Source organism: Danio rerio, chromosome 7 (assembly GCF_049306965.1).
Source record: "Danio rerio strain Tuebingen ecotype United States chromosome 7, GRCz12tu, whole genome shotgun sequence".
Classification (NCBI taxonomy): Eukaryota; Metazoa; Chordata; class Actinopteri; order Cypriniformes; family Danionidae; genus Danio; species Danio rerio.
In genome coordinates this window covers 4109614-4136779 of record NC_133182.1, presented here as the reverse complement: position 1 = coordinate 4136779, position 27166 = coordinate 4109614, and the positions used below count along the sequence as shown (strand labels likewise).

General features: G+C 36.8%; 1 protein-coding gene and 1 long non-coding RNA gene across 6 annotated transcripts in view; one reads left to right on the top strand and one right to left on the bottom strand.

Moving 5' to 3' along the window:
• slc12a10.3 (solute carrier family 12 member 10, tandem duplicate 3) overlaps window positions 1-27166 on the bottom strand; it is a 38912-nt gene that overhangs the window by 6874 nt on the left and 4872 nt on the right. For 3 of the 4 annotated variants that reach the window (XR_012382471.1, XM_073906829.1, XM_021477565.3), the window contains exons 3-23: window positions 26654-26729; window positions 26436-26531; window positions 25677-25816; window positions 21401-21511; window positions 21190-21301; window positions 19843-19973; window positions 18981-19065; window positions 17025-17182; window positions 15266-15373; window positions 15067-15190; window positions 14886-14987; window positions 12836-12991; window positions 12657-12756; window positions 12467-12578; window positions 10879-11013; window positions 10691-10797; window positions 8746-8825; window positions 8579-8662; window positions 4578-4676; window positions 779-890; window positions 608-694 (exon numbers count right to left, since the gene is read on the bottom strand). Coding sequence is in view for 3 of the 4 variants with exons in the window: in XM_073906829.1 (XP_073762930.1) it covers window positions 608-694; window positions 779-890; window positions 4578-4676; window positions 8579-8662; window positions 8746-8825; window positions 10691-10797; window positions 10879-11013; window positions 12467-12578; window positions 12657-12756; window positions 12836-12991; window positions 14886-14987; window positions 15067-15190; window positions 15266-15373; window positions 17025-17182; window positions 18981-19065; window positions 19843-19973; window positions 21190-21301; window positions 21401-21511; window positions 25677-25816; window positions 26436-26531; window positions 26654-26729 (2315 nt within the window). In the remaining variant the exon portion in view is untranslated. The remainder of the gene's footprint in view (window positions 1-607; window positions 695-778; window positions 891-4577; window positions 4677-8578; window positions 8663-8745; window positions 8826-10690; window positions 10798-10878; window positions 11014-12466; window positions 12579-12656; window positions 12757-12835; window positions 12992-14885; window positions 14988-15066; window positions 15191-15265; window positions 15374-17024; window positions 17183-18980; window positions 19066-19842; window positions 19974-21189; window positions 21302-21400; window positions 21512-25676; window positions 25817-26435; window positions 26532-26653; window positions 26730-27166) is intronic. The other variant, NM_001135131.2, reaches the window with a different exon arrangement.
• Window positions 14910-27166, top strand: part of LOC141375260 (uncharacterized) — a 33297-nt gene continuing 21040 nt past the window's right edge. The window contains exons 1-8 of one of the 2 annotated variants that reach the window (XR_012382991.1): window positions 14910-14982; window positions 15054-15166; window positions 15259-15365; window positions 19767-19975; window positions 21138-21529; window positions 24899-24935; window positions 25658-25805; window positions 26439-26546. This is a non-coding gene — a long non-coding RNA (uncharacterized lncRNA). The remainder of the gene's footprint in view (window positions 14983-15053; window positions 15167-15258; window positions 15366-19766; window positions 19976-21137; window positions 21530-24898; window positions 24936-25657; window positions 25806-26438; window positions 26547-27166) is intronic. The other variant, XR_012382992.1, reaches the window with a different exon arrangement.

Genomic DNA, 27166 nt, shown 5'->3' with positions numbered 1-27166 from the left:
TAAAGGGCGACACGGTGGCTCAGTGGTAAGCACTGTGGCCTCAACGGAAAAAGGTTGCTGGTTTAAGTCCTGGCTGGACCAGATGACATTTCTGTGTGGAGTTAGCATGTTCTCCCTGTATTGGTGTGGAATTTCCTCCAGGTGTTGAGATTTCCTGCTATTTTCTGGATATAAGATAGAGGTAAAGTTGGTTTTATATTCACATATTCGTTCATTTAGCAGTCTCTATATTGTTTACCATGTTACTTTGAATATTCGATCAGAATTAGCATGCAAGTATGACTTGAAAACAACATTAACACTATCTAATTCACTGTGAACAATGCTGTACTTTACTAGTCATTGGCTGCTAATATTATTTTACTATTTAGAGTTTGCAAATAAAACTTTTCTGAAATTATATTATTAAGGGGAAAGTTAATTGCATTAACTAAATTGGCCATAGTGCATGAGTGTGTATGGGTGTTTCCCAGTACTGGGTTGTGGCTGGAAAGGCAGCCGCTGTGTAACACGCATGCTGGAATAGTTGGCAGTTCATTTAGCTGTGAAAACCTCTAAAAACTAAGCCAAAGGAAAATGAATTAATATGCCAGTATAATCTTCTCACTTTTTCGCTAGCGGAGGTTTATCCACATCTGTGATCACGATGATGTCCTCGATCTCCAGCCGGAATCTCTTTAACAGCATCTTCATGCTGAGAAGATAAACATGTTAAGGTTCTGCGCAAGTCTTCTAGATAAAAATATGATGATGAAGATAATGATGATGATTGACTGACTCTTTATGGTCCTCCTGCATGGTCTCTTGATCTCCTAAGACAAACACTCTGATTTTGCTCTTCTTCCAGCGGTTTCTTCGTGTCAGCAAATACGGCACTAGAAGAGTCAGACCTGAAGGAGGAGAGCATTTCAGAAAATGTTTATTTAATGTAAATTATTTTCTTCCTTTAGTATTCAGTACAAACATGTTTTTCATTTGAATTGAGTGTGTTTTTCTGACCCCTTATACATGTTTAAAAATGTGTCTTCTGGTAGAACTGTAGTATATTTTTCATTGATCAAACAGAAACAACTTGTATGACTTTTTATCACTGTTGTTGTTATCTGTGTATTTGTTTGTACACTGAATGATTAAGAAACGGTTATGATTGTAAATTAAATATTGAATATTTATTACAAGTGTTGCCATGAATGTAGCCAATGCTGCTGATATGACATTAAAACATGTATACTAGGGATGGGAAGATTAACCGATATGTATCTACGCGGTCATGCGCGTGCACTATGCGAGTGCATCGGTAGAGCAGCAGAGTATGAATGAAATTTTGGAAGCAAATCGAGATGCATCGGTTTTTGCGAGATGCATCGGTTTTTCCATGATACAACTTATATTTTTAATATAGAATGTATTTTTTATTTATTAACAAGTGTTGTCAACCTGTTTTTGGCACATAATTTAATCGACCTACATAAAGTATGCATTAGCAACGGATTTGCGGATGTGTACACTTACACTACAACTCAGTGTATCAGGTGTGCGGATGAAGCTAGTGGTGCGCCCTCAGAAAGCGCGAGAAGCAAAACAAACATTTTATTCCCCAATGAGTTCTAAACCTAAAGTATGGCAACATTATGGATTCTGCAAAAAGGATGAACGACTTGACAGGACAGATGAAGCGGCGCCTCTGTGTTGTTGTGGAAGCATCTTCCAGTGTTCCTGCATCCCCGGCTTCCTGCACTGCTTCAACTGTAGCTACCAGCTCCAAAAGTGGTGAGAAAAGCATTGAAAGTTTTCTCCATGAGCAACAGTTCTGCTCGCTCTACGCCAATAACGAATGCTATTGCATTGTTCATCTGCAAAGATATTCAGCCTAGTGTCACGGAGAACGAAGGTTTTAGACACCTCCTGTTAATTTTTATTTATTTATATTTTTATTAGCCTGTTGTTTACAGTGACAGTGATGTTTCAAAGCAGCATAACACTGCTAGTTCACCACCTTAAGTTTTGAATATTCAGTGGCACAATATATCTTTGTAAAACTTGTTTTCATAGTTGAAAAGTTAAATCACAATTCTTGTTGTGCAATGCTCAACCTTTATGTTGAAAGAGTGCAAATATATATATTTTAATATATATTGCACTTATACATTCTGTTTATCTTGAAAATACTTAAATAATATGTGCTATATGTTCTAAAATGGCCCTCTACTGTAAACTGACACTCTGGCTCTGAGAGAAAAGCCAGTTTGTAAAAAAAGTCTTGGTTTTACTTGGTAAATAAATAATCAAACTCATTCAATGGCACAGCATCCTTTCTTACATCATCTCATAAACTTGATTTAATTAGTTAGTGCTGAATTATCGCATTGTATCGTGATATGGGTGTAAATCGTATCGTGTTGCATCGCAATATGTCACAAATGTATCGCTAATATATCGGATCGTATTCTTTGTATCGAGATGCGTATCGGATCTATAGCTTAGATGCCCAACCCTAATGTATACATACACTGTAAAAAAATGGCCGTGATTTCAACCGTAAAAAACTGTAAAAATGCTACAATACAAATCCGTAACCTGGTTAACAGTATGTTTCCTTAATATGTATGGCGGATAATCGTAAATTGACCAGAATTCCCAGAATTCCCTGCATGGCACAACACTTTTTATGCATTTGGTTGACATTAATATGGATTTTTTTAGTTGTTTCCGCATCAGTTATGTACATTAGAGATTTATGTTACGTCTAATGTTGATAAACAATGTTTATTTCATGACTTTAATTTTATGTGTGTTACCATACTGATGTTTAGTAGCTGTGCGAATGACACTGAGCATCTTCTCTATGCTGATACTCTTTTCTGCTTGTGGGAAAAGTTGATTGTGATGAGCATTGGCTCATTATGTAACTTCCTTATCTCCACTTGCATGTGGGTGTGCTAACGTGTCTAACTGTTTAACAAAAGATGTATAAATGTTGATCATTCAAAATACAGACATATTACCTCTATAAATTAATAAAATACGGTAATTTACCATAAAAATGAAAAATTACTTTTACGGTTTGTACCGTGTTTTTAACGGTAAAGTACTGGCAACCACAGCTGCTGTTTTTTTACCGTAAATTTTACAGAATTATTTTTTACAGTGTAAGAACGCGCATGCGTAAATAACTTTAGACCCCTTACTGAGCTATTTATCATTTGTCTTGGAAAAAAAAACAAGTCACAGGGCTCGAAATTAACTTTTTTACTTGGTAGCACCGGTGCTCCCAACTTCAAATATTTAGGAGCACCAAAATAAATTTAGGAGCATCCACCAAAAATGATTGAGCACCGCTGCAAATTGCTTTTTAAGGGATTTATTGTATTTTAAAACAACATCAATAGGACTGATAAAAACCAGAAAAAACTATCTAACTAATGCTGCGAAGACATTGATATTTGTGTGCAATAATTCCAAAATGAATGTCTAATAATTATAGAATATTAATGATGATGAAAATGACAATAATAGTAAAAATGAATTACATTTCTCATTATGATACTGCCTTGAATGTGCATGAATGTAGGTTATCTGCTATAAAAAGTCTGTTACTTTATGAAAAATAATTGTATAGTTTGCATCAAACAAAAATGAAGCATTGCAGTAAGAAATATTTATTTTGTACTGCTGTTTTTATATGCATGTCAATTTAATAAATAATATTTCTGCTACAAAACAAACAAAAGATTATAATAAATCATTCAATTCAATGATGAAAGCTGCAAAGCAGTCATCAGTAAATAAATAAAAAATAAAAATAATATACACCTAAAAAAAGAATAGACAAAAGAAAGAAAGTAAAGTCTCACTTCTATCACTCTTTAAAAGATTTGGTTTCAGTTTGTGTCAATTTAAAGGTTCAGTCTGAGATGATCTTCATGTTTCTGTGTTAGTGGAAAGCAGGCGAGTCAGCCGACCCAATTTATGAGCAGGCAGAGCAGGATTCTTGCGATGACCACCGGCACAATACCGCTGTTTGTTATGAGACGCAGTTTCAGTGTAAATTTAGTAAATGCGAGCTTCTTTGGCGATGATATGTACAGTATTAGATTTGACTTTTAGCGGACATTTGCACTGAACACGCAGTGAATGCAACGCATGGAGATTCGGGCGCCTTCTCCATGAAGCGCCTACTCGATTGATCTCAGCTGGTGGATCATTATTCACCACGTGACGTGTCATGATCGCTCTCATCTGCACCTCAATTTTAGGTGGGGTTTGCAAACCTGTGTGCTTTAAGTTTTTACTCTTCTGCCGTTTGCATTTCCCCGTGGTCATAAAAGCTCCTTCCCTGTCATCTGACAGCGGAATACCTTGAGTGATTGACAGCTAATATGAACCAATATAGCGGCAGGAAAGAGCGATTCAGCATGTTTTTACAAAAAATCAAAACAGGTCGCACTACAACCATTATCAGCAGTCGCACTAATGCGCCCAAATATATTATGAGGTCGCATAGATTAATTTTCGGGCGCATATGCGACCAAAATGGTCGCAATTTCGAGCCCTGAGTCATTTATTTCTGGTTTTACCTCCATCATCAGAGATCCAGTAGATGTCGATGGTCTTCCTGCCCTGTTTGGTCTGAAACACTGTTTTGACCTGATCGTTGGAGCCATCGTCAGAAATATCTGGATGAGGAGTCAAAAACAGGTTTATAAAGGTCAGTTTTCAGATCACTTCATCAGCTCAGGCTTTATTCAAACACCACTGATTTATTGATAGTAATAAATAAAAGTTTGTTTTGACATAAGTTTGTATACTGTGTAGGGCTGCACAGCATATGCTTTCAGCATGGAGATCGCAATGTGATCATTCACAGTAGCCGAGTCTCAGGATATGCAATTTGTGGAGTCACATTAGCTGTGTTTCCATCCAAAAATGTGAATGAACTTTATGCGCAAAACTGGATTATCGCATAAAAAATGTGCGAATAAAGCAGCATTTCATAGCGAACAAAATAGTCACTTCCTGATTAACTGGCGCCAAATATCAACAGTAAAAACTGAATTTGCTGCAGTAGGAGAGGCTGCATCAATCTATACTTCATCTAATAAATGACTGACACGCCGTGAACGCACTTTGGCCTTTGAAGCTGTCAGTCGCAGAGCACAGACACTTGATTAATAATATAATACTAAAACGGTTGAAGCGGTCTAGAATGAACAAAACAACAGTTCAGATGGTTTACAGCAGGGGTCTCAAACTCAATTTACCTGGGGGCCGCAGGAGGCAAAGTCTGGGTGAGGCTGGGCCGCATAAGGGATCTCACAAAAAAAAGTCCTCAAATGTCATTATTAACAGTTTTAATTATTTCTTCTGAACATGAAGTGTCCTGAACATTAATAGAACATTGAGTGAAGATTATGAACAGTTCTTCTGAACATGGCATCTTTTGCCTACTCCTTGCTGCCAGAGACTTGACAGCGCTTCTTCTCACAAATCTGAACCACATTTGGCTTTAGAGCGGAAGCAGTTGAGACCCTCAGTATGGCTTGAAGATGATCATCATTAAGTCTAGACCTGTCCTTTGACTTATTGAAGTTCAAGGTGGAGAATAACTTCTCACACAAATATGTGCTCCCAAAAAGGCCAAGTCCTAGGGAAAAAAGTGGGAGAACTCACTCAAAACTTCCATTCCCTCACCTAAAAAAAAGGCGTATATATGTATAAATAAAACACCCCCACCCCACTCCAGTCACATCAGTCTGTACCAGTCTGTATCTACCTATAATATATATAAGACAGGGCTCGAAATTAACTTTTTTACTTGGTAGCACCGGTGCTCCCAACTTCAAATATTTAGGAGCACCAAAATAAATTTAGGTGCACCAGAAAAAATTTAGGAGCACCCACCAAAAATGATTAAGCACCGCTGCAAATTGCTTTTTAAGGGATTTATTGTATTTTAAAACAACATCAATAGAACTGACAAAAACCAGAAACAACTATCTAACTAATGCTGCGAAAACATTGATATTTGTGTGCAATAATTCCAAAATGAATGTCTAATAATTATAGAATATTAATGATGATGAAAATGACAATAATAGTAAAAATGAATTACATTTCTCATTATGATACTGCCTTGAATGTGCATGAATGTAGGTTATCTGCTATAACAAGTCTGTTACTTTATGAAAAATAATTGTATAGTTTGCATCAAACAAAAATGAAGCATTGCAGTAAGAAATATTTATTTTGTACTGCTGTTTTTATATGCATGTCAATTTAATAAATATTATTTCTGCTACAAAACAAACAAAAGATTATAATAAATCATTCAATTCAATGATGAAAGCTGCAAAGCAGTCATCAGTAAATAAATAAAAAATAATATACACCTCAAACAAGAATAGACAAAAGAAAGTAAGTAAAGTCTCACTTCTATCACTCTTTAAAAGATTTGGTTTCAGTTTGTGTCAATTTAAATGTTCAGTCTGAGATGATCTTCATTTTTCTGTGTTATTGGAAAAGCAGGCGAGTCAGCCGACCTAATTTATGAGCAGGCAGAGCAGGATTCTTGCGCTAACCATCGGCGCAATACCGGTCTTTGTTATGAGCCGCAGTTTCAGTGTAAACTTAGTAAAGGCGAGCTCCTTTGGCGATGATATGAACAGTATTAGATTTGACTTTTAGCGGACATTTGGGCTGAACATGCAGTGAATGCAACGCATGGAGATTCGGGCACCTTCTCCAAGAAGCGCGTACTCGATTGATCACAGCTGGCGGATCATTATTCACCACGTGACGTGTCATGATCGCTTTCATCTGCGCCTCAACTTTAAACCTGTGTGCTTTAAGTTTTTACTCTTCAGCCGTTTGCATTTCCCGTGGTCATAAAAACTCCTTCCCTGTCATCTGACAGCGGAATACCTTGAGTGAATGACATTCAGCACGTTTTTACAAAAAATCAAAACAGGTCGCACTACAACCATTATCTGCAGTCGCACTAATGCACCCAAATATATTATGAGGTCGCATAGATTAATTTTCGGGCGCATATGCGACCAAAATGGTCGCAATTTCGAGCTCTGTAAGATGCAGGCTGTAGCTAAGTGGCAGGCAGGGGCGGGAACAGCTTACCTTGGTTCTTCCCGCCCGTCACAGCGTCTAACAAAGGGGCGGGGTGCGTGGTGACGTCACCGGCATCCCCGCCCCTTTGTTTACACGGCGGGCGGGGAATGCCAGTGACCGCTGTGTACGGATAGAATCAGCGGAGCGGGAAGCGCTCGCTCTCCCCGCTCCGCTGATTCTGTCAGTGTACAGCGGTCGGCGCGGGCCACAAAATATTGTACTGAGGGCCGCAAATGGCCCGCGGGCCGCGAGTTTGAGACCCCTGGTTTACAGTGTTTAGCCTGTGGTTTGTCCATTTACACACATTTTTATCATCACATGATCACAGAATCACATGATTTATAACAGAATCACATGACTTTTTTTTTAATGCGCATGCTGAAATCTGTGCGGTAAAAGTGTTTCCATTGTGGTTTTGCATCTTTTCTTATCGAATAAAAAGTTTATCCCACACAGTTATGCACACACGTTTTTTTATCCGCATATTTAAAATGTATGTAAATCAAGGCAAAATGCGCAAAAAAATGGGTGGATGGAAAAATAGCTAGTGACACACACACACACACACACACACACACACACACACACAAATATGCATAAATTATGTCAAAACAGGGTTTTTCAAAGTCTAAGACAGTGGGCCTCCCTTTTGACACAACTTATCCATTGGCGCCCCCCTCCTCCCAAACACACGCGTGCACACACACACACACACACACACACACACACACACACACACACACACACAAAAAATTCTGGAGGTTTTTCTGCTACCTCATCATGCTTGGTTTCAAGGTGTCGCCGAAGTTTAGCGGGTCTCATGCTGTCATTAGCTAAAATATCTTGACAAACCACACATAAAGGTCGTGGTTCATCAGCTGGTCCTGTCCACATAAATCCTAAACTCAAATACTGACCATCATATCGTCGTCTTTTGGGTTTAAGCCCTGAACTTACAGGCTTCGAATCGGGGGGTCTCAGAAACCGATCCATTGTATTAGCAGCCATATACCTGTATTGGCGGGCTTGCCAAACTGAAGCAAATTCACAGCTATGGCCTTCTGGGTAAAAAAGGTTTTCTTATATTTGACGTATTATTTTTTTTTTAGCTTTGTTTAATTAAAACGTTTAAAAAAAATAAAAAATACATATAATAATTAAACTTAATAATTATATTTTTATTATATAATGTTTTTTCCCCGCGCCTCCCCTGACATGCTCTGGCGCCCCCTTGGGGAGGCGCGCCTCACACTTTGAAAACCCCTGTGTTAAAACAAACTTTTATTTTGTATGCAATTAATCTTCGCCCAGCACTAATTATAATGTAATAAACTGATATAAAATGACTTTAGTGGTAACATCTAGACAAGTGGACTAGTATTCAAGTGTTAGTGTAGAGTTTGTTTTGTGATTATTTTTGGGTTTTGTGGGATTATAAGCACAAAGTATTTGTCACCTGAATTTCGGTCGGTCTCTTCATTTTCTGATTTTGTATTTTCATCTGCCTCAAATGCTGGATTGTCAATTGCAGATGATCGACCTAAAAAAAAACCCACGTTAACTTGATATTATGTCTTAAACTTCAACGTTTATGCTTTAGTTATTATGCTTAATAAAACACACCTGAAGTCAAATCTTCTCTTATGTCCAATCCATCCATCATTCTCAGAACCGCAATACCATAGCTGGAGTCAAACGCATCGCTGAACAAGACAATAAACCACATCACAACAGAAACAAATAACTGTTTTAATTAAAAACACTGCATCCAGTGTGTTCATTCACAGTTTCATAAAAAGAGAAGAAAAAAAAAATTCCCAGATGGGGTGAGGCAGTGGCGCAGTAGGTAGTGCTTTCACCACACAGAAAGAAGTTCGCTGGTTCGAACCTCGGCTCAGTTGGCGTTTCTGTGTGGAGTTTGCATGTTCTCCCTGTCTTTGCGTGGGTTTCCTCCGGGTGCTCCGGTTTCCCCCACAGTCCAAAGACATGCGGTACAGGTGAATTGGGTAGGCTAAATTGTTCGTAGTGTATGAGTGTGTGTGAATGATTCCCAGTGTTTAGGTTGCGGCTGGAAGGGCATCCGCTGCGTAAAATCTTGCTGGATAAGTGAATTTTCCCAGATGTGCAGTCCTAGATCAAATTAAATTATTGAAAATAAGCATTAAACACGTGATCTTATTATATCTACCTGGCAACACAATGTAGATTATTATGAAAATTATTAGCACTGTTGTGTAAATATAAGTAATTTTCAAGTTGTGTTTGTATTTTTCTTCTGGATAAAGTCTTATTTCTTTTAGTTTGGAATAAAAAGATCAATAATATTAGCCCCCTTCAGTTATTATTATTATTATTTTTTCTTTACTAATTAACCCAACTTAACCTAGATAGCCTAATTAACCTAGTTCACTTAGTATCTTGCATTGCTAAATCAGACATTAAACCACATTGCAACAATAAAAAATCAATTTTAACTTTAATTACAAACACTGCGTCCAGTCTGAACAATTCTAAAAGGTGCAGTATCTTAGATCAACTGTACAGTTTTAGCAAATAAGCATTAAATACATGACATTAGGGATGCTCCGATCAGGATTTTTGCAGCCGATACTGAATACTGATCCCTTGTCATGGTGATCGGCCAATACTGAGTACCGATTCTGATGCTTCAAACTTTATAATGCTTTAAGCACATTTTCCCTCTAAGTGTGAACCTTAAGAGAAGATCTCGCCTTATCTATCAGAATAAATTAAGGATTCTGCATATAATACTTTAAACACGTCTCTTATAACCATTTAGATGTGAACATGTCATGGTCAGAAGCAGCTTTACAGAAAACGATTAGTTAATTTTACTTTGGCTTAGGCTATGTATAATATACAGGACTGCTTGTCTGTCTTCCTCTGCTTATAAACAAACACACACCTGCGATCAGTTTATGAGATCAGTCAGATTGACGAGTACCGATTGAGTCATGAAATGTGATTACCGATCTTGGGTTGATTGGTCGCAGCATTCCTACATGACACAATTATCTGTAATCTGGCAACAAAATGTAGATTATTATAAAAATGATTAGCGCTGCTGTGAAATTTATATTATTCTACAGTATTTTTAATTATATTGTTTCTGGATAATACATTTATTTTTGCTTGTTTGGAATAAATAGCTATTTACAATTTTTAAACTTACAAACCTAACAAACCACTGTTGTCCTATGACTAAACCTAAGAAAAAAATTTAAATAGCATTTTTTTAAAGCTGAATACTAGTATATTTTAAAATAACTAGTGATATATTATTATACTATTGTGTTACACTATTATAAAATATTATTTAACTGTTATATTACTAGTGAAATATATACTACTGTCATGGCAAAGACGAAATTAATATGTCATTAAAACTTATTTTTAATATATAAGTTAAATAAAATTGGAAATTACTTAAAAAAAATTAAATAATACAAACTGATATTATTTAAAATAATAATTGTTTCTTCATCTGTATTTTTTATTGGGAAATACTGAACTGATAATTATGAACAGAATCTGCCTGTGAGCTCACCTGATGGTGTTGAAGTAGTCCTGTAATCTCTCTGGTTTACATTCCTGCCAGTTTGTCTTGTATCCCAAAACAAGAGTGTTCGGCTTCAGTTTCCCAAGACCTGAAGCCTGGAAAGACAGGGTTGACCTCTTGTAAAAGGATATAATTAAGTTCAATTGTCTGATTCTGGTGTTAAAACCACAACTTACCTGCATGAGACTGTGTGTTCCCTCTGTCAGACTGTCCGCAGTGAAGGACGTGTAAAAAGCACGAACTTTCCTCTGATTCAGCCAGTCCACCAGCATATCAGTGCTGTGCTGTGGAAACCTGGACTTCTCCTCCACCTTTATGCATTAGAAAGAGCATTTTCAGGTGAAAAATGAGCACTGAACATGTTTGGTTTTTACGTGAAAAACTGTAGTGAGAAATCAAAAAGTTGGCCCTTATACAAAAAAGATGTCTCTTAATTGTGGAAAACATGTAATTTTAACAAAATACCATTATCACAATAAAATGCCTGGTTATAACATCATAACTGAGTGCAAAAAATAATAGCCTATTTGTGTGGCAGCGTTGCTTAACCGTGAATGTGTATCTGGTCTCGGAATATAAAAAAAAATAATAATAATTGTTTCTGATTGATTTTTATTGATTTTTATGTTTTATTTATTTACATTTAGTCATTTAGCAGACGCTTTTATCCAAAGCGACTTACAAATGAGGACAAGGAAGCAACTTACACAACTATAAGAGCAACAATGAATAAGTGCTGAAGGCAAGTTTCAGGTATGTAAAGTCTAAGAAGGAAAGTATTAGTAATGTAAGTTTTTTTTTTTTTTTTTTTGAGTACAGTTAGTGGTATCGCCAGAGAGGCAATTGCAGATTAGGAAGTGAAGTGGAGACTAAATAGTTGAGGTTTTAGTCGTTTCATGAAACAGTGAGTGATTCTGCCGTTCTCATGCAGTTAGGGAGTTCATTCCACCAACTGGGCAGATTGAACACGAGCGTTCGGGAAAGTGATTTCTTCCCTCTTTGGGATGGAACCACGTGGCGACGTTCATTCACAGAATCCAAGTTTCTGGAGGGCACATACATCTGCAGAAGTGAGAGCAGATAAGAAGGAGCAAAGCCAGAGGTGGCTTGGTAGGCAAACATCACAGCTTTGAATTTGATGCAAGCAGCAACTGGCAGCCAGTGCAAACGGATGAGTAGCGGAGTGACGTGCTCTTTTAGCTTCATTAAAGACTACTCGTGCTGCTGCGTTCTGGAGCAGCTGAAGAGGCTTGATAGAGTTAGCTGGAAGCCCCACTAGTAGAGAGTTGCAGTAATCCAGTCTGGAGACAACAAGAGCTTAAACAATTAGTTGAGCTGCATGTTCAGATAGGAAGGGTTGGACCTTTCTGGTGTTATAGAGTGCGAATCTGCAAGATCGAGCAGTTCTAGAGATGTGGTCAGAGAAGTTTAATTGGTCATCAATCGTTAATCCAAGGCTTTTCACCATTCTGGATGCAGTAATGGTTGCCCCATCCATTTGGATTGAAAAGTTATGGTGTAGAGTCGGGTTGGCAGAAACTTCAAGCATTTCGGTTTTTCAGTGCTGTAAAAGAAACCTTATAAAATTTTAAAAATCACATTAACCGTTCACCGGAGATGTATCGGTATGGGAAGAAACACTAGCTATGCATATACCCTATTTAGTGCTGATAAAGTTAGTGACTTTGAAATCAAAGCAGCTTTCACTACGATACATGGTTTTACATAATGTGCCTAAAAAATTGGATTAACTTTGGTTCTTACCATGAAAATGTTCCCACAGATCATCAGGCTGATGTTTTTAGTGAAAGTGCCCACAAAGTCCACCAGGGCTGGACGGACGTTTGGAGGGCCAGTCAGAACCAGACACTGAGGCCTGAGAGAGTGTTTATACATAAGTGACTGGAGTATTAATGATCTGTAGAGGTCAGTTCAGTTATTATGTTTACAATACCTGAAGTTTTTCACATGGTCTTCAACACCAGTCAGGGACATTGAGAAGGACAGAGCCATGTTGTAGAAACTGGCCTGATAGGACGTTCCCCAGTTAATCTCTGGACACAATTAATAAAACCTTCAGACGTGTGCATATCAATTAAAATATATTCGTCATTCTCTGCAGCATATACTCACTAGGCTTCTTGTAGGTGACGTATCCTAAGAGGGAGAGGACGATAGCAAACGTGACCAGAGCAGCCCACCACGTAAACAAAAACATGAGGATGAAGGAGAGGAAAGCAGCAAACAGAGACGTCCATGGAGAAAAGTAGTGGTAATGTGGACGCCAACCTATAAGACAGGTTATAGTTATGAATATTGATCTTTGACATGATTAAATCGCTGTCCAAAATGTATTATTAAACCCAATTTTCTATTTCACCAGAATGTAGTCAATAACAGTGTTGGGTCTAATGCATTACAAGTAATGCGAGTTACGTAACATTACTTTTCCTGGACGAAAAGTAATGAGTAAAATAACGCATTACTTCAAAAACAACTAGATTCTTAAAGTTTGAGGACAAACTTTGAGGCTGGTGTGTGAACGCCTGATGGTAATAGCTTATTTAGTTTAAACTGTTTTAAAAAGTATGACAAATAGATAGATAGATAGATAGATGGATGGATGGATGGATATATAGATGGTGTGCTAGCTTGAGTCAAACAAGCCAACCCCCGCTTCTCTACGATGTTCTGATGCTGACATATAGCTGCTGTTATATTGTTGCTAGGTTAGTCTGTTTTGTTGCTATGGAGTTGATTGACAGCTTAGACTGAAGATGTATCAAAGCTTCTTTATCACACTGCAGCATGACGATATCAATCTGAACCTCTATAATGGCAGTCTATTGGACCGTATCTGGTTGTTAGGGTTTGGCTAGAAAGTTGAAAACTTATCAGTTATTGGTAGTTTGGTAGTCTGAGTTAAATGAGCCCAGTTAGAAGTCTGTGCGACAGTCTGATGTAGAGTTATGAGCTCACAAAGTTTGACCCAATGTAAAGTCAATGAGAGTCTTTTGCAGTGGAAATCTATGGGACAGTTTTTAGGGTCCCAAAAGTGATTGCTAGGGTGTGGCCAGAAAGTTAAAAGCTCATTAGTTATTGGGAGTTAGGTAGTCTGAGTTAAATGAGCCCAGTTAGAAGTCTGTAGGACAGTCTGATGCAGAGTTATGAGGTCACAAAGTTTGGTCCAATGTCAATGGGATTTTTCCGACGGTCCCGGGACGTTTTTCAGAAAACCGAAAGTCGGATCAGTAGGAAAAGATATAGCAACCCGAGTCAGACCAGTTTGGAGGTCTGGTGTGAGTTTGGTGGTCATAGCTCGAAAGCTTTAGGAGGAGATAGAGTTTAATTTTTAGTCTCAGAAGAAAAATAGGATAACAATAGTCTGGCTTGCTACACAAGCCAGCCTGTTAAGTAATATTATTTGAGTTACTTTGTAAATGTAATGCGAGCTACATTTCATTAATTTTTAATGTTTTTTTCACCTTTATTTGGAATGGACAGTAGAGGCTGCAGACAGGAAAGTATTGGGAAAGTTAATACAGGAGCACCAGCCTGATCTCACGAGGAAACGTAAGTATTTTACATTTTGTCAGTTTAGTGACTAATTCGTACGAATTTGTACGAGTTCAGTCATACAAATGTACAATTTTAAAAAGGAGGCGTGGCACCTAACCCTAACCGTCATTGGGAGATGAGCAAATCATACTTAATTGTACAAATTAGATCGTATGAATTCATAAGAGTTAGCCACTAAATCAAAAAGTTACGAATTGCTGTGAGATTGCATTGGGAGCACATAGTAGCAAAAGGGTAGTTCAACAGAGCAATCATATAACAGGTGAAAAGGTCAGGGCAGGTCGCAAAACAACATAATGGTAAACAAACAAGGGGGAAAAAAACATATGACAGGACAACACAGGTAAATGTTAAGTAATTCTCACAACAGAAAATAAGACTCTGCAGTGTGTTTGTGTGTGTGTAGTCTAAGTAATCAGACATGACGAGCTTCAGCTGTGTGTGTAATCCGATTACCTAAAACCTGGTGTGTGACTGTGGTGCATGATGGGATATGTAGTTCATGTGAATAACGGAGTGTTCCCCAGCGATCCGTTAGGGCTACTGGTGATCATAATTTGTCTTGTTATAATCATTCATACAGCGATGATGATGATGTTCTCACCAGGTGATTTGGTGATCGTGGCGTGGAAGCAGCTGAAGTTGATGAGGCCGTAAGAGCAGAGGAAGAAGTTGGAGATCAGAGGAGCGATTGTGTTCAGGTCACCTGAAAACATCAAATATTAAAACACCTGTAAAGAGAAGCACCACAGTAACTGATCTAATGCAGCAGATCCAACACTCACCGATGAGGATGAAGGCCAACGCAATGAAGAACATCAGCAAATATCCACGTAGAGGCTCTTGGTTTTTCCCGTAGCCTTTCCCGAAGAAGCCGATGTAGGGGTAAATGTTATCTTTGCACAGACACTGTGGAAAAACGTGTGAAATGTTGAAATTGAATGTATGCTAAATTAACATAATTTTCATCTTACTAGCCTCTACCTGAAATATTTTGGGTGCAGAAACCAAGAAACCCAACGCTGACGACAAAGTAGCTGCAAAGATCCCGATGGTGATCAGATGACCAGTTCCAGAGGCAGTGGTGAGAATCTAGAGAAAAATAGGCATCTTGCTTGTTGAAAATGCGCTATATATATACATAGTGCTGTCAATCGATTAAAAAAATTAACTAATTTATCGCACCTTTTTGAAAAAATTAATCGCGATTAATCACATTTAAAATACTGAAACTTGTAATTTTGGCTATTCAAATGTAAAATTAATGTAAACACAAGACAAAAACTATTTAAACTATATTTGTTTTTAGAATTTATGTTTAACTTGTAACACAGATTTCTTCATGTAAACAGCATACCCACAATAAACCATCAAGATCATCATGTTAATGCCATTTGAATTTCAAAACAATCAATGCCAATAAAAAAACATTGATTTCCATGTTGGATTCTAAGTGGACTGCAAAAAAAAAGCCAAAATACAGGTATTGCAGATATGGAAAATGGAAAATTATAATAATAAGTTATTGAATACAAACTGTTGCACTCATTGTAAAGTTTTATTGCTGTGAGTTGAGAACATTAATTATAGAATAGTAACAATTTTGCTTAATCCTCCTTTACATTTATCCAGTTGCTAAGACTAGGAGTATCCCGCAAGTGCACAGAGACTCCCAAATGCCCGCAAATGAATGATAATCTCTCGCAAACCGGTCGTTAAATACATTGCACACCCCTGTCCACCGCATCCCTCCTAGACTTCAGGTATGTCGCGCGCAACTCACCCCCACTGTCCTTCAGGTACGTCTCGCACGCACACACCCCTCCTCAGATACGTCGCTCATTCCACCCCTGACACCCCTCAACGAGCCTGACACAGACACACACACAACGTGCTGGAGCGACTCCCTTCATATTCAACACGCATGATCGCATTCATCAAATTTGCTTAAACTAAGCGTTCTAAAGTATTACTGTATTTCACAAGGATTCTGACACAACAACGCGAAGCAGATGCTTTCATTTCGTTTAATGAGGAAACACGCTAAACTTGGAGGGCTCATGCTGAAAGGCAGAGTAATGCCCTGTCTTTGACAGCTCGCGACTTCACCAGAGACTTTGAGTACATTCACATAAGACACCAATACTCCGATTTTAATATGATTAAGATTATACTCTTATTAAAATTCTACCGTGTAGCCTAAGCAAGGATTTTGTTACCTTAAAGCAACACCGAGTCACGAAATGCAGAGGATTTTCTTTCTGTTCGCCATGCGGTATCAACTTACAACAGAAGTCGAAAGAAGTTGAAACTCTTTATAACCTGTGATGCAACTAATTGTTTTACACTGAAACTTGCCTCCAAAAAGTGCTTCCTTGGTCTTATCCACATTTACTGCATGTTAAACACACGTCCACTACAACAGGAAGTAAAAAAAACCTGCAACTGCGTTAATTGGGTAAATTTTTTTTAACGCGTTAATTATTTAAAATTTATTGCATGCGTTAACGCACTAATTTTGACAGCGCTAATATATATATAATAATAATAATAATAATATATAATATATAATAATAAAATATCCACCATTGTATAAATAGTTAAAGAATATGATATGATTATCTTTAGATCTTTAATAAAAAATCTAATTCTGCATTGTGACTATTGTAGATATACACATTGTGAAATCGATGCTCAAGCGATATATTGTTCAGCACAACTGTGTTCTGACAGATGTGCTCACCTGGAAGTAGTTTGCCAGTCCAAAGCTACAGGTGTGGTTTTGTTCACAATGGTCAAAATTCCAGCCCAGTTTACAGCCCAAGCCACTGCACTGGATTGAGGAATCGAGCGCTAGACTGTCATTAAGATTGCCAGAAGCATCTCTTACCACACTTGCAGCTGACAAAGAATACAGAAAAACAGAATGAAAGAAATAGAAGTTCTGAAATGTACAAGAACTATGACAAATAGTGCACATTTTATACATATTTCAGAAACCACATTTGAATATTATACATTTTTAATTCAGCGACAACATAACAACAGTCTTAATGTTTAGAAAGTGACATACAAAAATCATTACTCCGACAAGTTTTTATTTAAATATTAAGTGTAAGGGAAATGTTAAGTAGAGTTAGGGCCCTATTATACACCCGGCGCAGTGTGGCGCAAGGCGCGGCGCAGTAGTCTTTTGGTAGTTTCAGCTTGGCGCAAGAGTCGTTTTGAGGCGTTGCGCTACGCTGTTTATATAGCAAATGCATTAGCGCTCATATGTGCGCCCATAGGCGTTCTGGTCTAAAAAGGAAGGTGTTCTGAGGCGGACCGCTGGCGCGTTGCTATTTTGAGAAACTATAATAGATTTTTCATCAGACCAAAACAAACCCGGTCTAAACTCCAGCGCAGAGTTGCGCCTCGCTTATGCACTGCTTAATACACACAAGAGAGCAATAGGCAAATATCTTTACATATGAAAAAATGTAAATATTAAGGATATATATAGGATATTATAAGAATAGATATAGAATAAAAATATAAAGGATTAAAATATTACAAAACATATTATTTTCTAGCCTACATAAATATGAAAAATCACTGCTTTTATGTCTTCTTCATCTCGGGAGGCTTTTTCAGTTCATTCATAACAATTTGCTTTTGTATAATGTTATTATTATTAGCAGTATTATATATTATATCCATATTTATATTTGTTTTATTAAAAACAAGCTTAGATTTGTCCACCTGTCAGGTTTTAGACCATAAGGGGCACAGCATGTGTTTTAGGATATAACTCAGGTTTTTGAGCACACTTTGTTATTATTATTCATTTATTCGTTTGCTGGAAATTAGAACTGAATTTAGAAATAGTTTTGAAACTAATCTTTGCGCTTAACAAACAAAAGTATTTATTTATAGGCTAATTGATGTCTGTGCGTAAAGGTTTCCCTATCCAAGAGCGAAAGTGAAAGTGATCCATTATCTCTCATTCTCACGCAGTGGATGCTCAGTTTAACTGTTTTCTGTTAAAATAAATTGTTAACTGTTTGCTTGTGAAATGCTCATTTTTTCCACTTACACTGACTTTGCATCCTGTAAATAGCGAATGCGCTCTTGGCGCGACGCAGCTGACTCTTAAAGGCAATGGGAGATGAGACTCTAATTGGTTTATTCTCAAAACACACCTATAACTCATTAAGAAAATAAACTCAACCCTTTTAGACCATGCACCGAAGCGCAAAGCAGATTTCCCGTCCTTAAATTAGCAAAAACGGGTCCTGACACGCCCTGAAAGCGTTTGCGCCCTGCGTTTTGTGCTCTGCGCATGGACCGTCAAAATAGAGCCCTTAGACTTTCATGTTGCTACATTACGTATTCTGGGGGTCTAAATTACAAAGGTGCTTGGTTTAAAATTAATTCTGCTTTAAAAAGTCATTAAATTGGCTGCTTATGAAAGAGTGGGAACCCTGTTAAAGATTCTCAACTTTTCTGCATTGCTGGACACGTCCACATTCAGTCATCAATGCCTTGGGTAGCTTGAGCCCTCCACTGAAATGAATGGTCACTTTTGATATCAATGGTGTTTTATTCATACACCATTCATATATGCATTCATTTATATGTGTGTAATTCATTTTACACTAATTTAAATTAGTGTAAAATCAAATCAACCAGCAAACAAATCTGAAAAGTGTAGTCTCACCGACGGTAATTGCAATGAGTAAATAGCTGACTGTGGTCCAGAAAATGGCCAACAGGGTCCCTTTAGGAATCCCACCTGAGGGATCCTGCAAAACACAGAAATGCACACTCTGCCATGTTAAAGACACATTCACTTACACTAAATACTGTGCCTAAAACTAATAAGACTACTATAGTTGCTCTAAAACTGATATTTAATGTGATATGTTTGATTTATAGCAGGGGTCACCAATCTCGTTCCTGGAGGTCCTGTGCCCTGCAGGGTTTAGCTCCAGCTTGCCTCAACACACCTGCCTGGATGTTTCATGTATACCTAGTTAGACCTTGATTAGCTTGTTCAGGTGTGTTTGATTAGAGTTGGAGCTAAGATCTGCAGGACACCGGAGCTCCAGGAACAAGCTTGGTTATCCCTGATTTATACCATCATATAATATGATTGAATGATTTAAAAAAAAATGCAATTAAAAATGTAATTTTCCCCATTTCAACAGGTTGCTTAAGACTAACTGGCTTAACATTCTTAACCTGGTAACCCTTTTTTGAATATTAAGTAACAATCAGTGAAAAGTGACTGTTTCTCTATTTTTAGAAATGTCTTAATAATTCATATTAAGGCGCACTTTCACTCTTCACAGAAAAAGTAAATTGGATTAGTTAACAGAATATAGACGTACAACCTTTGCAAAAAGCTGCTTAAAATCTGCAGTTTTGTGAGATTGAATCTACACGTCAACTTTTATTGATATACACCAAAAATGCAATGTGTTTCCTGTCTTTTGATTGGCAGGATCTTCCCTCATCATCAACTGTTTTTAGACGATGCCAGTTATTGGCTGATATATTGGTGCATCTTTTAGGATTACCTTGAGATCTCCACAAATGTTGACGCCAGACAGAATTCCGGTGGCAGATGGAAAGAAGATGGAAAACATCCTGAAGAAAGAGCCGTCTTTTCCTCTGAATGATGGCAGCAGATTATCCACGAAGATCTCAGCTGTAAGGAAAAATAAACTTGTTAGGTTTGGCTGTTTTTTTTTTTGTTACCAAATTCTATGTCAGTACTCTGATATATCCATAAGTTCTGTACATTTACTGCCATTGCTTTATATACCTTAATAATGTAATTTATTATTTTGGGACTCTTAAAAGTTTAAATCTGGCATGCAAGTCAGAATTAAAACATCAAATATAGAAATTCTGACATACAAAATTTATGAAAAGATTTTTAAGTTTTAGTTGGCATAGATTATCATGCAAATAAAATAGTCCAACATACTAAGAGTACAACATACTAAACCATAATTATGAAATCATAAAAATGTGATAATAATTAATTAAAAGATAAAAAGTAAATATTTTTGGCATAATTCATGTAGGGTTGAAAATTAGGTCATAGTTGACAACATTTATGCATATGAAAAGTCAAAATTAAAATGCTATGTCAGGAGTTCCCAAACGTTTCAGCTTACGACCCCAAAATAACAATTCCTATGACTTGTGACCCAACTATCCTCGAGGTGGGTTGTAAACATACAAACACTGCACACAATGGTGCGCACACACACAAACACTAGTAGGAATTACATAAATGAGCTTATTGACAACACAAAAAATTGCAACAGTCTAACGCCCCATTCACTCGGGGCGTCAGCTTCAACGTTTCCCATTCACTTTGAATGGGTGACGTGAGGCTTTGCCGAACTGCATTGTGGATCCGTCGATGCCGCTTCACAGGTGTTGCTCGCTACAGAAGTTGGGACTTTCTCAGCTTTTCAAGTGCCAACAGACGCGTCAGCCAATCAGATTGCTGTATGCAAATACACCAGCTCAGACAGTAGCCGATTGCGGACTAATTTCATTGGCTGACGCTGCTATGACGATCGCATCAGCCCCAACTTCAGACATGCCTTCTGATAAGCGTTGACCTTGAAGCCCCGTGTAAAAAAATGCATAAAAATAGGATAATTTTAATAGCTAAACAACATTTATGATATTTTTGGAAATCACCAAGCGAAGATTGCCAAGAAGATAAGCCAAGAAGATAAGCCAAGATTATTAAAAAAAAATGTATATCCTAATTGTGACAATGTGTTATATTAATGAACTTTATTCTTACTTGATTTCTCAAAGCATGTTTTTAATTGTTTTGTTGTTGCAGGAACAAATATCACCAGACGTACATGAAGGCTTTAGTATTGTCGTGTACTCACCGCGGTAGCCGAAAAATCCCACCGCCTGCTTCTCTGGGGTGGGAGGAAGGAGCGTCCCAACAAAATAATTAGCTAAGGAGATCAACAGCGCAATGAAGAACAGGATCTGAGCCTGTGATGAAGTCGAAATAAAAAAACAAAACAATGGCGGTTGTGTTGTCAAAAGAGCCAGTATTGGTTAACTAACAAAAAAAGAAGCAGAGGATTTTACCTTCGCCTCCCATGCCATGCCTGCAAACGTTATGAGGAGGAGGATGCAGACTGTAATCGTCCCAATAATCCGCACGTCATTCACATCGTCCACCATCTGAGCGTTGTTTTCCTGAGAAGAGAGAAAACGGTAGATTACTTTAAAATTTCAGGAATATAATATAGATTAAGCATTTATGAAAGTGTAATCTGGATTAATTTAATTAAATCTGGATGAATTTGGATTACATTTAGATTACTTTTGTGCTAACCCTTATTTAATGTCTCATACAATGAAATAGGATATACCTAAGAATTGTAATCAGTTCCAAATTACATGTCAGTAATGTAATCTAGATTACGCATTTATGAGAATGTAATCTGACTACTTTTCGATTACATTTAGATTACCTTTGTGCTAACAAAGAAAAGTAGGATATACATACGAATTGTAATCAGTTTCAAATTACATGACAAGATTTGTAGTCAGTAATAAAATCTAAATTACACATTTATGTGAATGTAATCTGACGATTGGATTACATTCAGATTACTTTTTAGATTGCTAATTACAATTAGATTGCTCTAATCCTTATTTAAAGTTTCATAAATTGAAATAGGATATACTTAGGCATTGTAATCAGTTACAAATTCCGTGACAATTTGTAGTCAGTAATGTAATCTAGATTACACCTTTATGGGAATATAATCTGACTACTTTTGGATTACATTTAGATTACTTTTGTGCTAATCCTTATTTAAAGTCTCATACAATGAAGTAGGATATACCTAAGAATTCTAATCAGTTCCAAATTACATGTCAGTAATGTAATCTAGATTACGCATTTATGAGAATGTAATCTGGATTAATTTATTAAATCTGGATGAATTTTGATTACATTTAGATTACTTTTGTGCTAACCCTTATTTATTGTCTCATACAATGAAGTAGGATATACCTAAGAATTGTAATCAGTTCCAAATTACATGTCAGTAATGTAATCTAGATTACGCATTTATGAGAATGTAATCTGACTACTTTTGGATTACATTTAGTTTACCTTTGTTCTAACAAAGAAAAGTAGGATATACCTAAGAATTGTAATCAGTTTCAAATTACATGACAAGATTTGTAGTCAGTAATAAAATCTAAATTACACATTTATGTGAGTGTAATCTGACGCTTGGATTACATTTAGATTACTTTTGTGCTCTAATCCTTATTTAAAGTTTCATAAATTGAAATAGGATATACTTAGGCATTGTAATCAGTTACAAATTCCGTGACAATTTGTAGTCAGTAATGTAGTCTAGATTACACCTTTATGGGAATATAATCTGACTACTTTTGGATTACATTTAGATTACTTTTTTGCTAATCCTTATTTAAAGTCTCATACAATGAGGTAGGATATTCTTGTACTATTTTAACAGATACTATTTAGCTTCTTTCCAGCCTCAATGGCTTTTTTTAAAAAAAAGACCAATGATAGACACTTCTTTGTCAGCATTTACTCACTGTTTACTTGTTTTAAATTCCGAGTTTCTTTCTTCTGTTCAACACAAAAGAAGATTATTTTGGAAAATGTTAGAAACTTGTAACCATTGACTTCCATTGTATCTGTTTTCTTCAGAGACCAGGGGCCTCATGTATCAACACTGCGTTCGCACAAAAACTTTGCGTACGCCAGGTTTCACGCTCAGAATCGCTCATGTTTGGATTTACTAACAATGAACTGAACGTGGGAATGTGCGCAACTCCACGCCAGCTTTATGGCTGGTGTACGCACATTTTTGTGTGTGTCTGTTTTATTTCCATTGGCGACTCCTAGAGGCAGTTGTGTTAAATTGCTCTCTACAAAGTGTCTTCTCAGCTGTATGAGACAGGTTCATCTGCATGTCTAGTATATAAGATTTCTGTACCATACAAACATTAAAGCACAATTTGCAGCGGTCGCCAGTTTTCCCAACGTAATCGGAGCTATCTACTGCACGCACATTGCTATAAAGACACTATCTGAGGATGAATTTGCATACGTGAATCAGAAACATTTCCATTCAATAAATGTGCAAATAAAATATGATGCACAGACTTATTAAAGATTCCTACTTGTCTTCCTCATGATGAAGAGTATATAGGCAAAATCTGATATGTAGCAGAGAAGAAAAGAATGAGTTCATCAGACGCTGGATTCGAAACGAGTTCATGCTCAAACGTGTCAAAACATGTTGCCATGCATTTAACGAGCTGCGCCACTCAGGCTGTTAAAGACACTACAAAATTTTACACCTATAGATCGCACTATTTCTTTTTTTAATCCACTCCGTGCGATGTTCAGACTTAACTGTGTTCAGCTTCAGCATAAACTCTAAAATCTTCAGCTAAACTCTCCCACTCTATTTTTTACTTTTGTTGTTAATTCCGGAGAACAAACTTGCAAATAACACCGGTTTTCTCCGGTCTACCTCTAAAAGCAGCACCTCCAATTCACATTCTGTTCAAAGTTTCTCTTCTTGCTTGCTTTTGCCGTGGCTTTTTCGTTGGGTTTTGCCATTAGCATAGTCATTAGCATATTCATACGGGGGAGGAGGCAGGGAGGGGTTTTGTGCTCGTGCATGTTGCGCTCAGTTTCACGTTCATTCGGATGTACAAAAGAATATGCGTGGGATTCGGCGTACACAGTGTTTCATACATCTGAATTTTTTCAGCGTACGCATTGTTTTAGTATGATTTCCATGCAAGTCTTCGTACATGAGGCCCCAGGAAGGGACATGATGCTGAGAAAAAAAAAAAAATTGGTGGAAGAAAAAAAAATGGACGGGAGAAATAATTTATTTCATATATTCACATATTTTTAAAGTTTTTGCGTTCCCTCGCAAAACTGTTATTGGACATACACTTCACTTTATACATGACTGTTTGTGCTCATTTAAGAGGAAATTAAATGTGTTTAAAATAAAACACGCAGGACGTCCGGGCATGTTTACATATTATTAAGTGTATTTGTCTGTTTAAACACACACCTGAATCCCAAATTGTCCTGCACTTTAGCTCCTCTTTAAATGGCGTGTACAGCTGATCTGGGAGTCAATCAGCGCATATACATGCATTCACTTGATTCAGAGGTTGCATATGAGGGGCCGCTGGTCGACGCTCAGCTTTAATGGAAAGAAAGTGAATGCAGACATTTTTATATTAATTTCAACATGCTTTCAAGATTAAAAATATGAGAGAAATATGAGAAAATACCTAATAATAGGTAAAATTCGGGACAACCCCAGCAAAAATGGGAGGGTTGTCATGTATGAAGTGATGGTTGCTGAAAACTTTCAAAAATATCTTTACCTATTACTCTGGTTTTTTTTTTCTCCCACCCATTTTTTTTTTTCTTACACCCATGTTTTTTTTCTCCACCATCACGTCCCTTCCGGGTCTCCATAGTTTTCCCATTATGGAAGTCAGTGGTTTAAACTTTTTTAGCTAATTTTAATTTCTTTTCTTTTTTTCAACATAATAAAGAAACTCAAAGTCTGAAACCACTTGAGGGTGATAAATGGTAAGTAAATGTTTTTTTTTGTTTGTTTTTTTTTTGCAGGTGAACTCTCTCTTTAATACTTTAATAATACTTTAATTTTAATTTTAGTCTCAATTTTTTGCATATAAAACATAAAACATACATATATATATATATATATATATATATATATATATATATATATGACCTCATGTTGTCAATCATATTTAATCATAAATTACTTTCATTTTTTGCTTTCATTATAAAGCATTTTAGAGGTGGTTTGACAATTCAGAACCAACGTGCAATCTAAAGCCAAAATCCAAAATAATGTCTGAGGCAGCACAGAGCCCTTTATGACAAAAAAAATGGAATATAAAGACAGGTTATGGGATACATGAGATGAGATATTTGGGATACATGAGATGATATATTTGAGATGATTCTTATATATATATATATAAGAATCATCGTGTGTGTGTGTGTTTGTGTTTAAAGAATAATAAGCTGCAGATATATTATGAAACAATAAAAACATTTATGAGAATCAATGAATTATGAAAAACAGTCATGTGATCGTACGTACCTGTAATCTGAGTTTGAGAATTTTATAAAGTAGTTTAATTACAAATACAGAATCTAATTATGTAATCCAGGACACATAGAATCCGTTACTGCCCAGCTTCGATTACTACAGCATAAACAAGCACAGTCATATTTTAAACTCTGTAAGTTATTTAGTTCATGCTTTTTCTTTCAAGCAGCTTTCAGAAAAAATCTCACTTTGAGAACGTCTCTGACGGTTTCTGCAAACCCCACAGTGTTGAGCGAGCAGGCGAGAGCATTGGCGAACGAGAAGAGCAAACCAATGGGCGCTCCGAGCTCTGGACCCAGACTTCGAGAAATCAAGAAGTACGTACCACCTGGAGGAAAGATTGGCTTTGACTTATTTTTATCCTACACAAACACATTTTACTGATTTTGTTTGGAAAAATAAAAGCAGTAGACAGATCTGCTTTAGTAAATGCTTGTTGTTTTTAGTATGTTCTGCTGAAGGGAAAATTATTCACCCTCCTGTGAATTTGTTTATCTTTTTTTAAATATTTCCCAAATAATGTTTAACAGAGCAAGACATTTTAAACAGTATTTCTTATATTTTTTTTTCTTCTGGAGAAAGTCCTATTTGTTTTATTTTGGCTCGAATAAAAACATTTAAGGTCAATATTATTAAACCCCTTGCGCCATATTTGTTTTGAATTGCCTACAGAACAAACCACTGTTATACAATGACTTGCCTAATTACCTATACTAATATTGCTTAAATATGTGCTGTCATCATGGCAAAGATTAAGGAAATCAGTTATTAGAAATGAGTTATTAAAACTATTATGTTTAGAAATGTGTTGCAAAATTTTTGTTAAACATAACTCGGGGGAAAATACACAGGAAGGCAAATAATTCAACTGTATGTATATTTTAAAGAAAAACTAGACAGAATTTGTGATTGAAACCAACACGACAAGTGTTATTTTCTTCACTCACCAGAGTAGACCTTCCCATTGGTGGAGATTGCAGACACTGACGTCGCTGTGATTGTTGTGATGGTGACAGACATGAAGATGATGACGTATGTCAGAACTACAAGCACAAAAGGTACAATATAAGCAATCTCCCTTTTTTAAAAAGCTTTTGAGATTGTCACTAGAAATGACTTAAGGATACGATTTGAAGTGAATTATTCAGATAAGGAACCGACTTACTGATTCCAGCTTGAGACGTGATCCACGGCAGCCGCAGAAACATGATGACTCCCCAGATATTCAGCATACAGCGAATCTGAAACACAATCACAGTTAAACTCTGTTGTTTCATATGTTAAGAACCGATTTCACCCAAAGCACAAGACTTTGCCTTTATTGACTTTGCTTTGATGTTGAGATTTCTCATTAGTAGTCCATATCTATCTATCTATCTGTCTGTCTGTCTGTCCGTCCGTCCGTTCGTCTGTCCGTTTGTCATCGCTATTTCTATATATCTATCATCCATCTCTCTATCATTTCCATCCATCCATCCATGCATTTATCTATCCATCAATCATATCCGTTCATCCTTCCATCCATCATCCATATTTCTATCTATCTATGCATCTATCCATCCATCCATCTATCCACCGTCTATTTATCCATCCATCCATCCGTCCGTCCGTCCATTCATCATCCATATTTCTATCTATCTATGCATCTATCCATCCATCCATCTATCCATCGTCTATT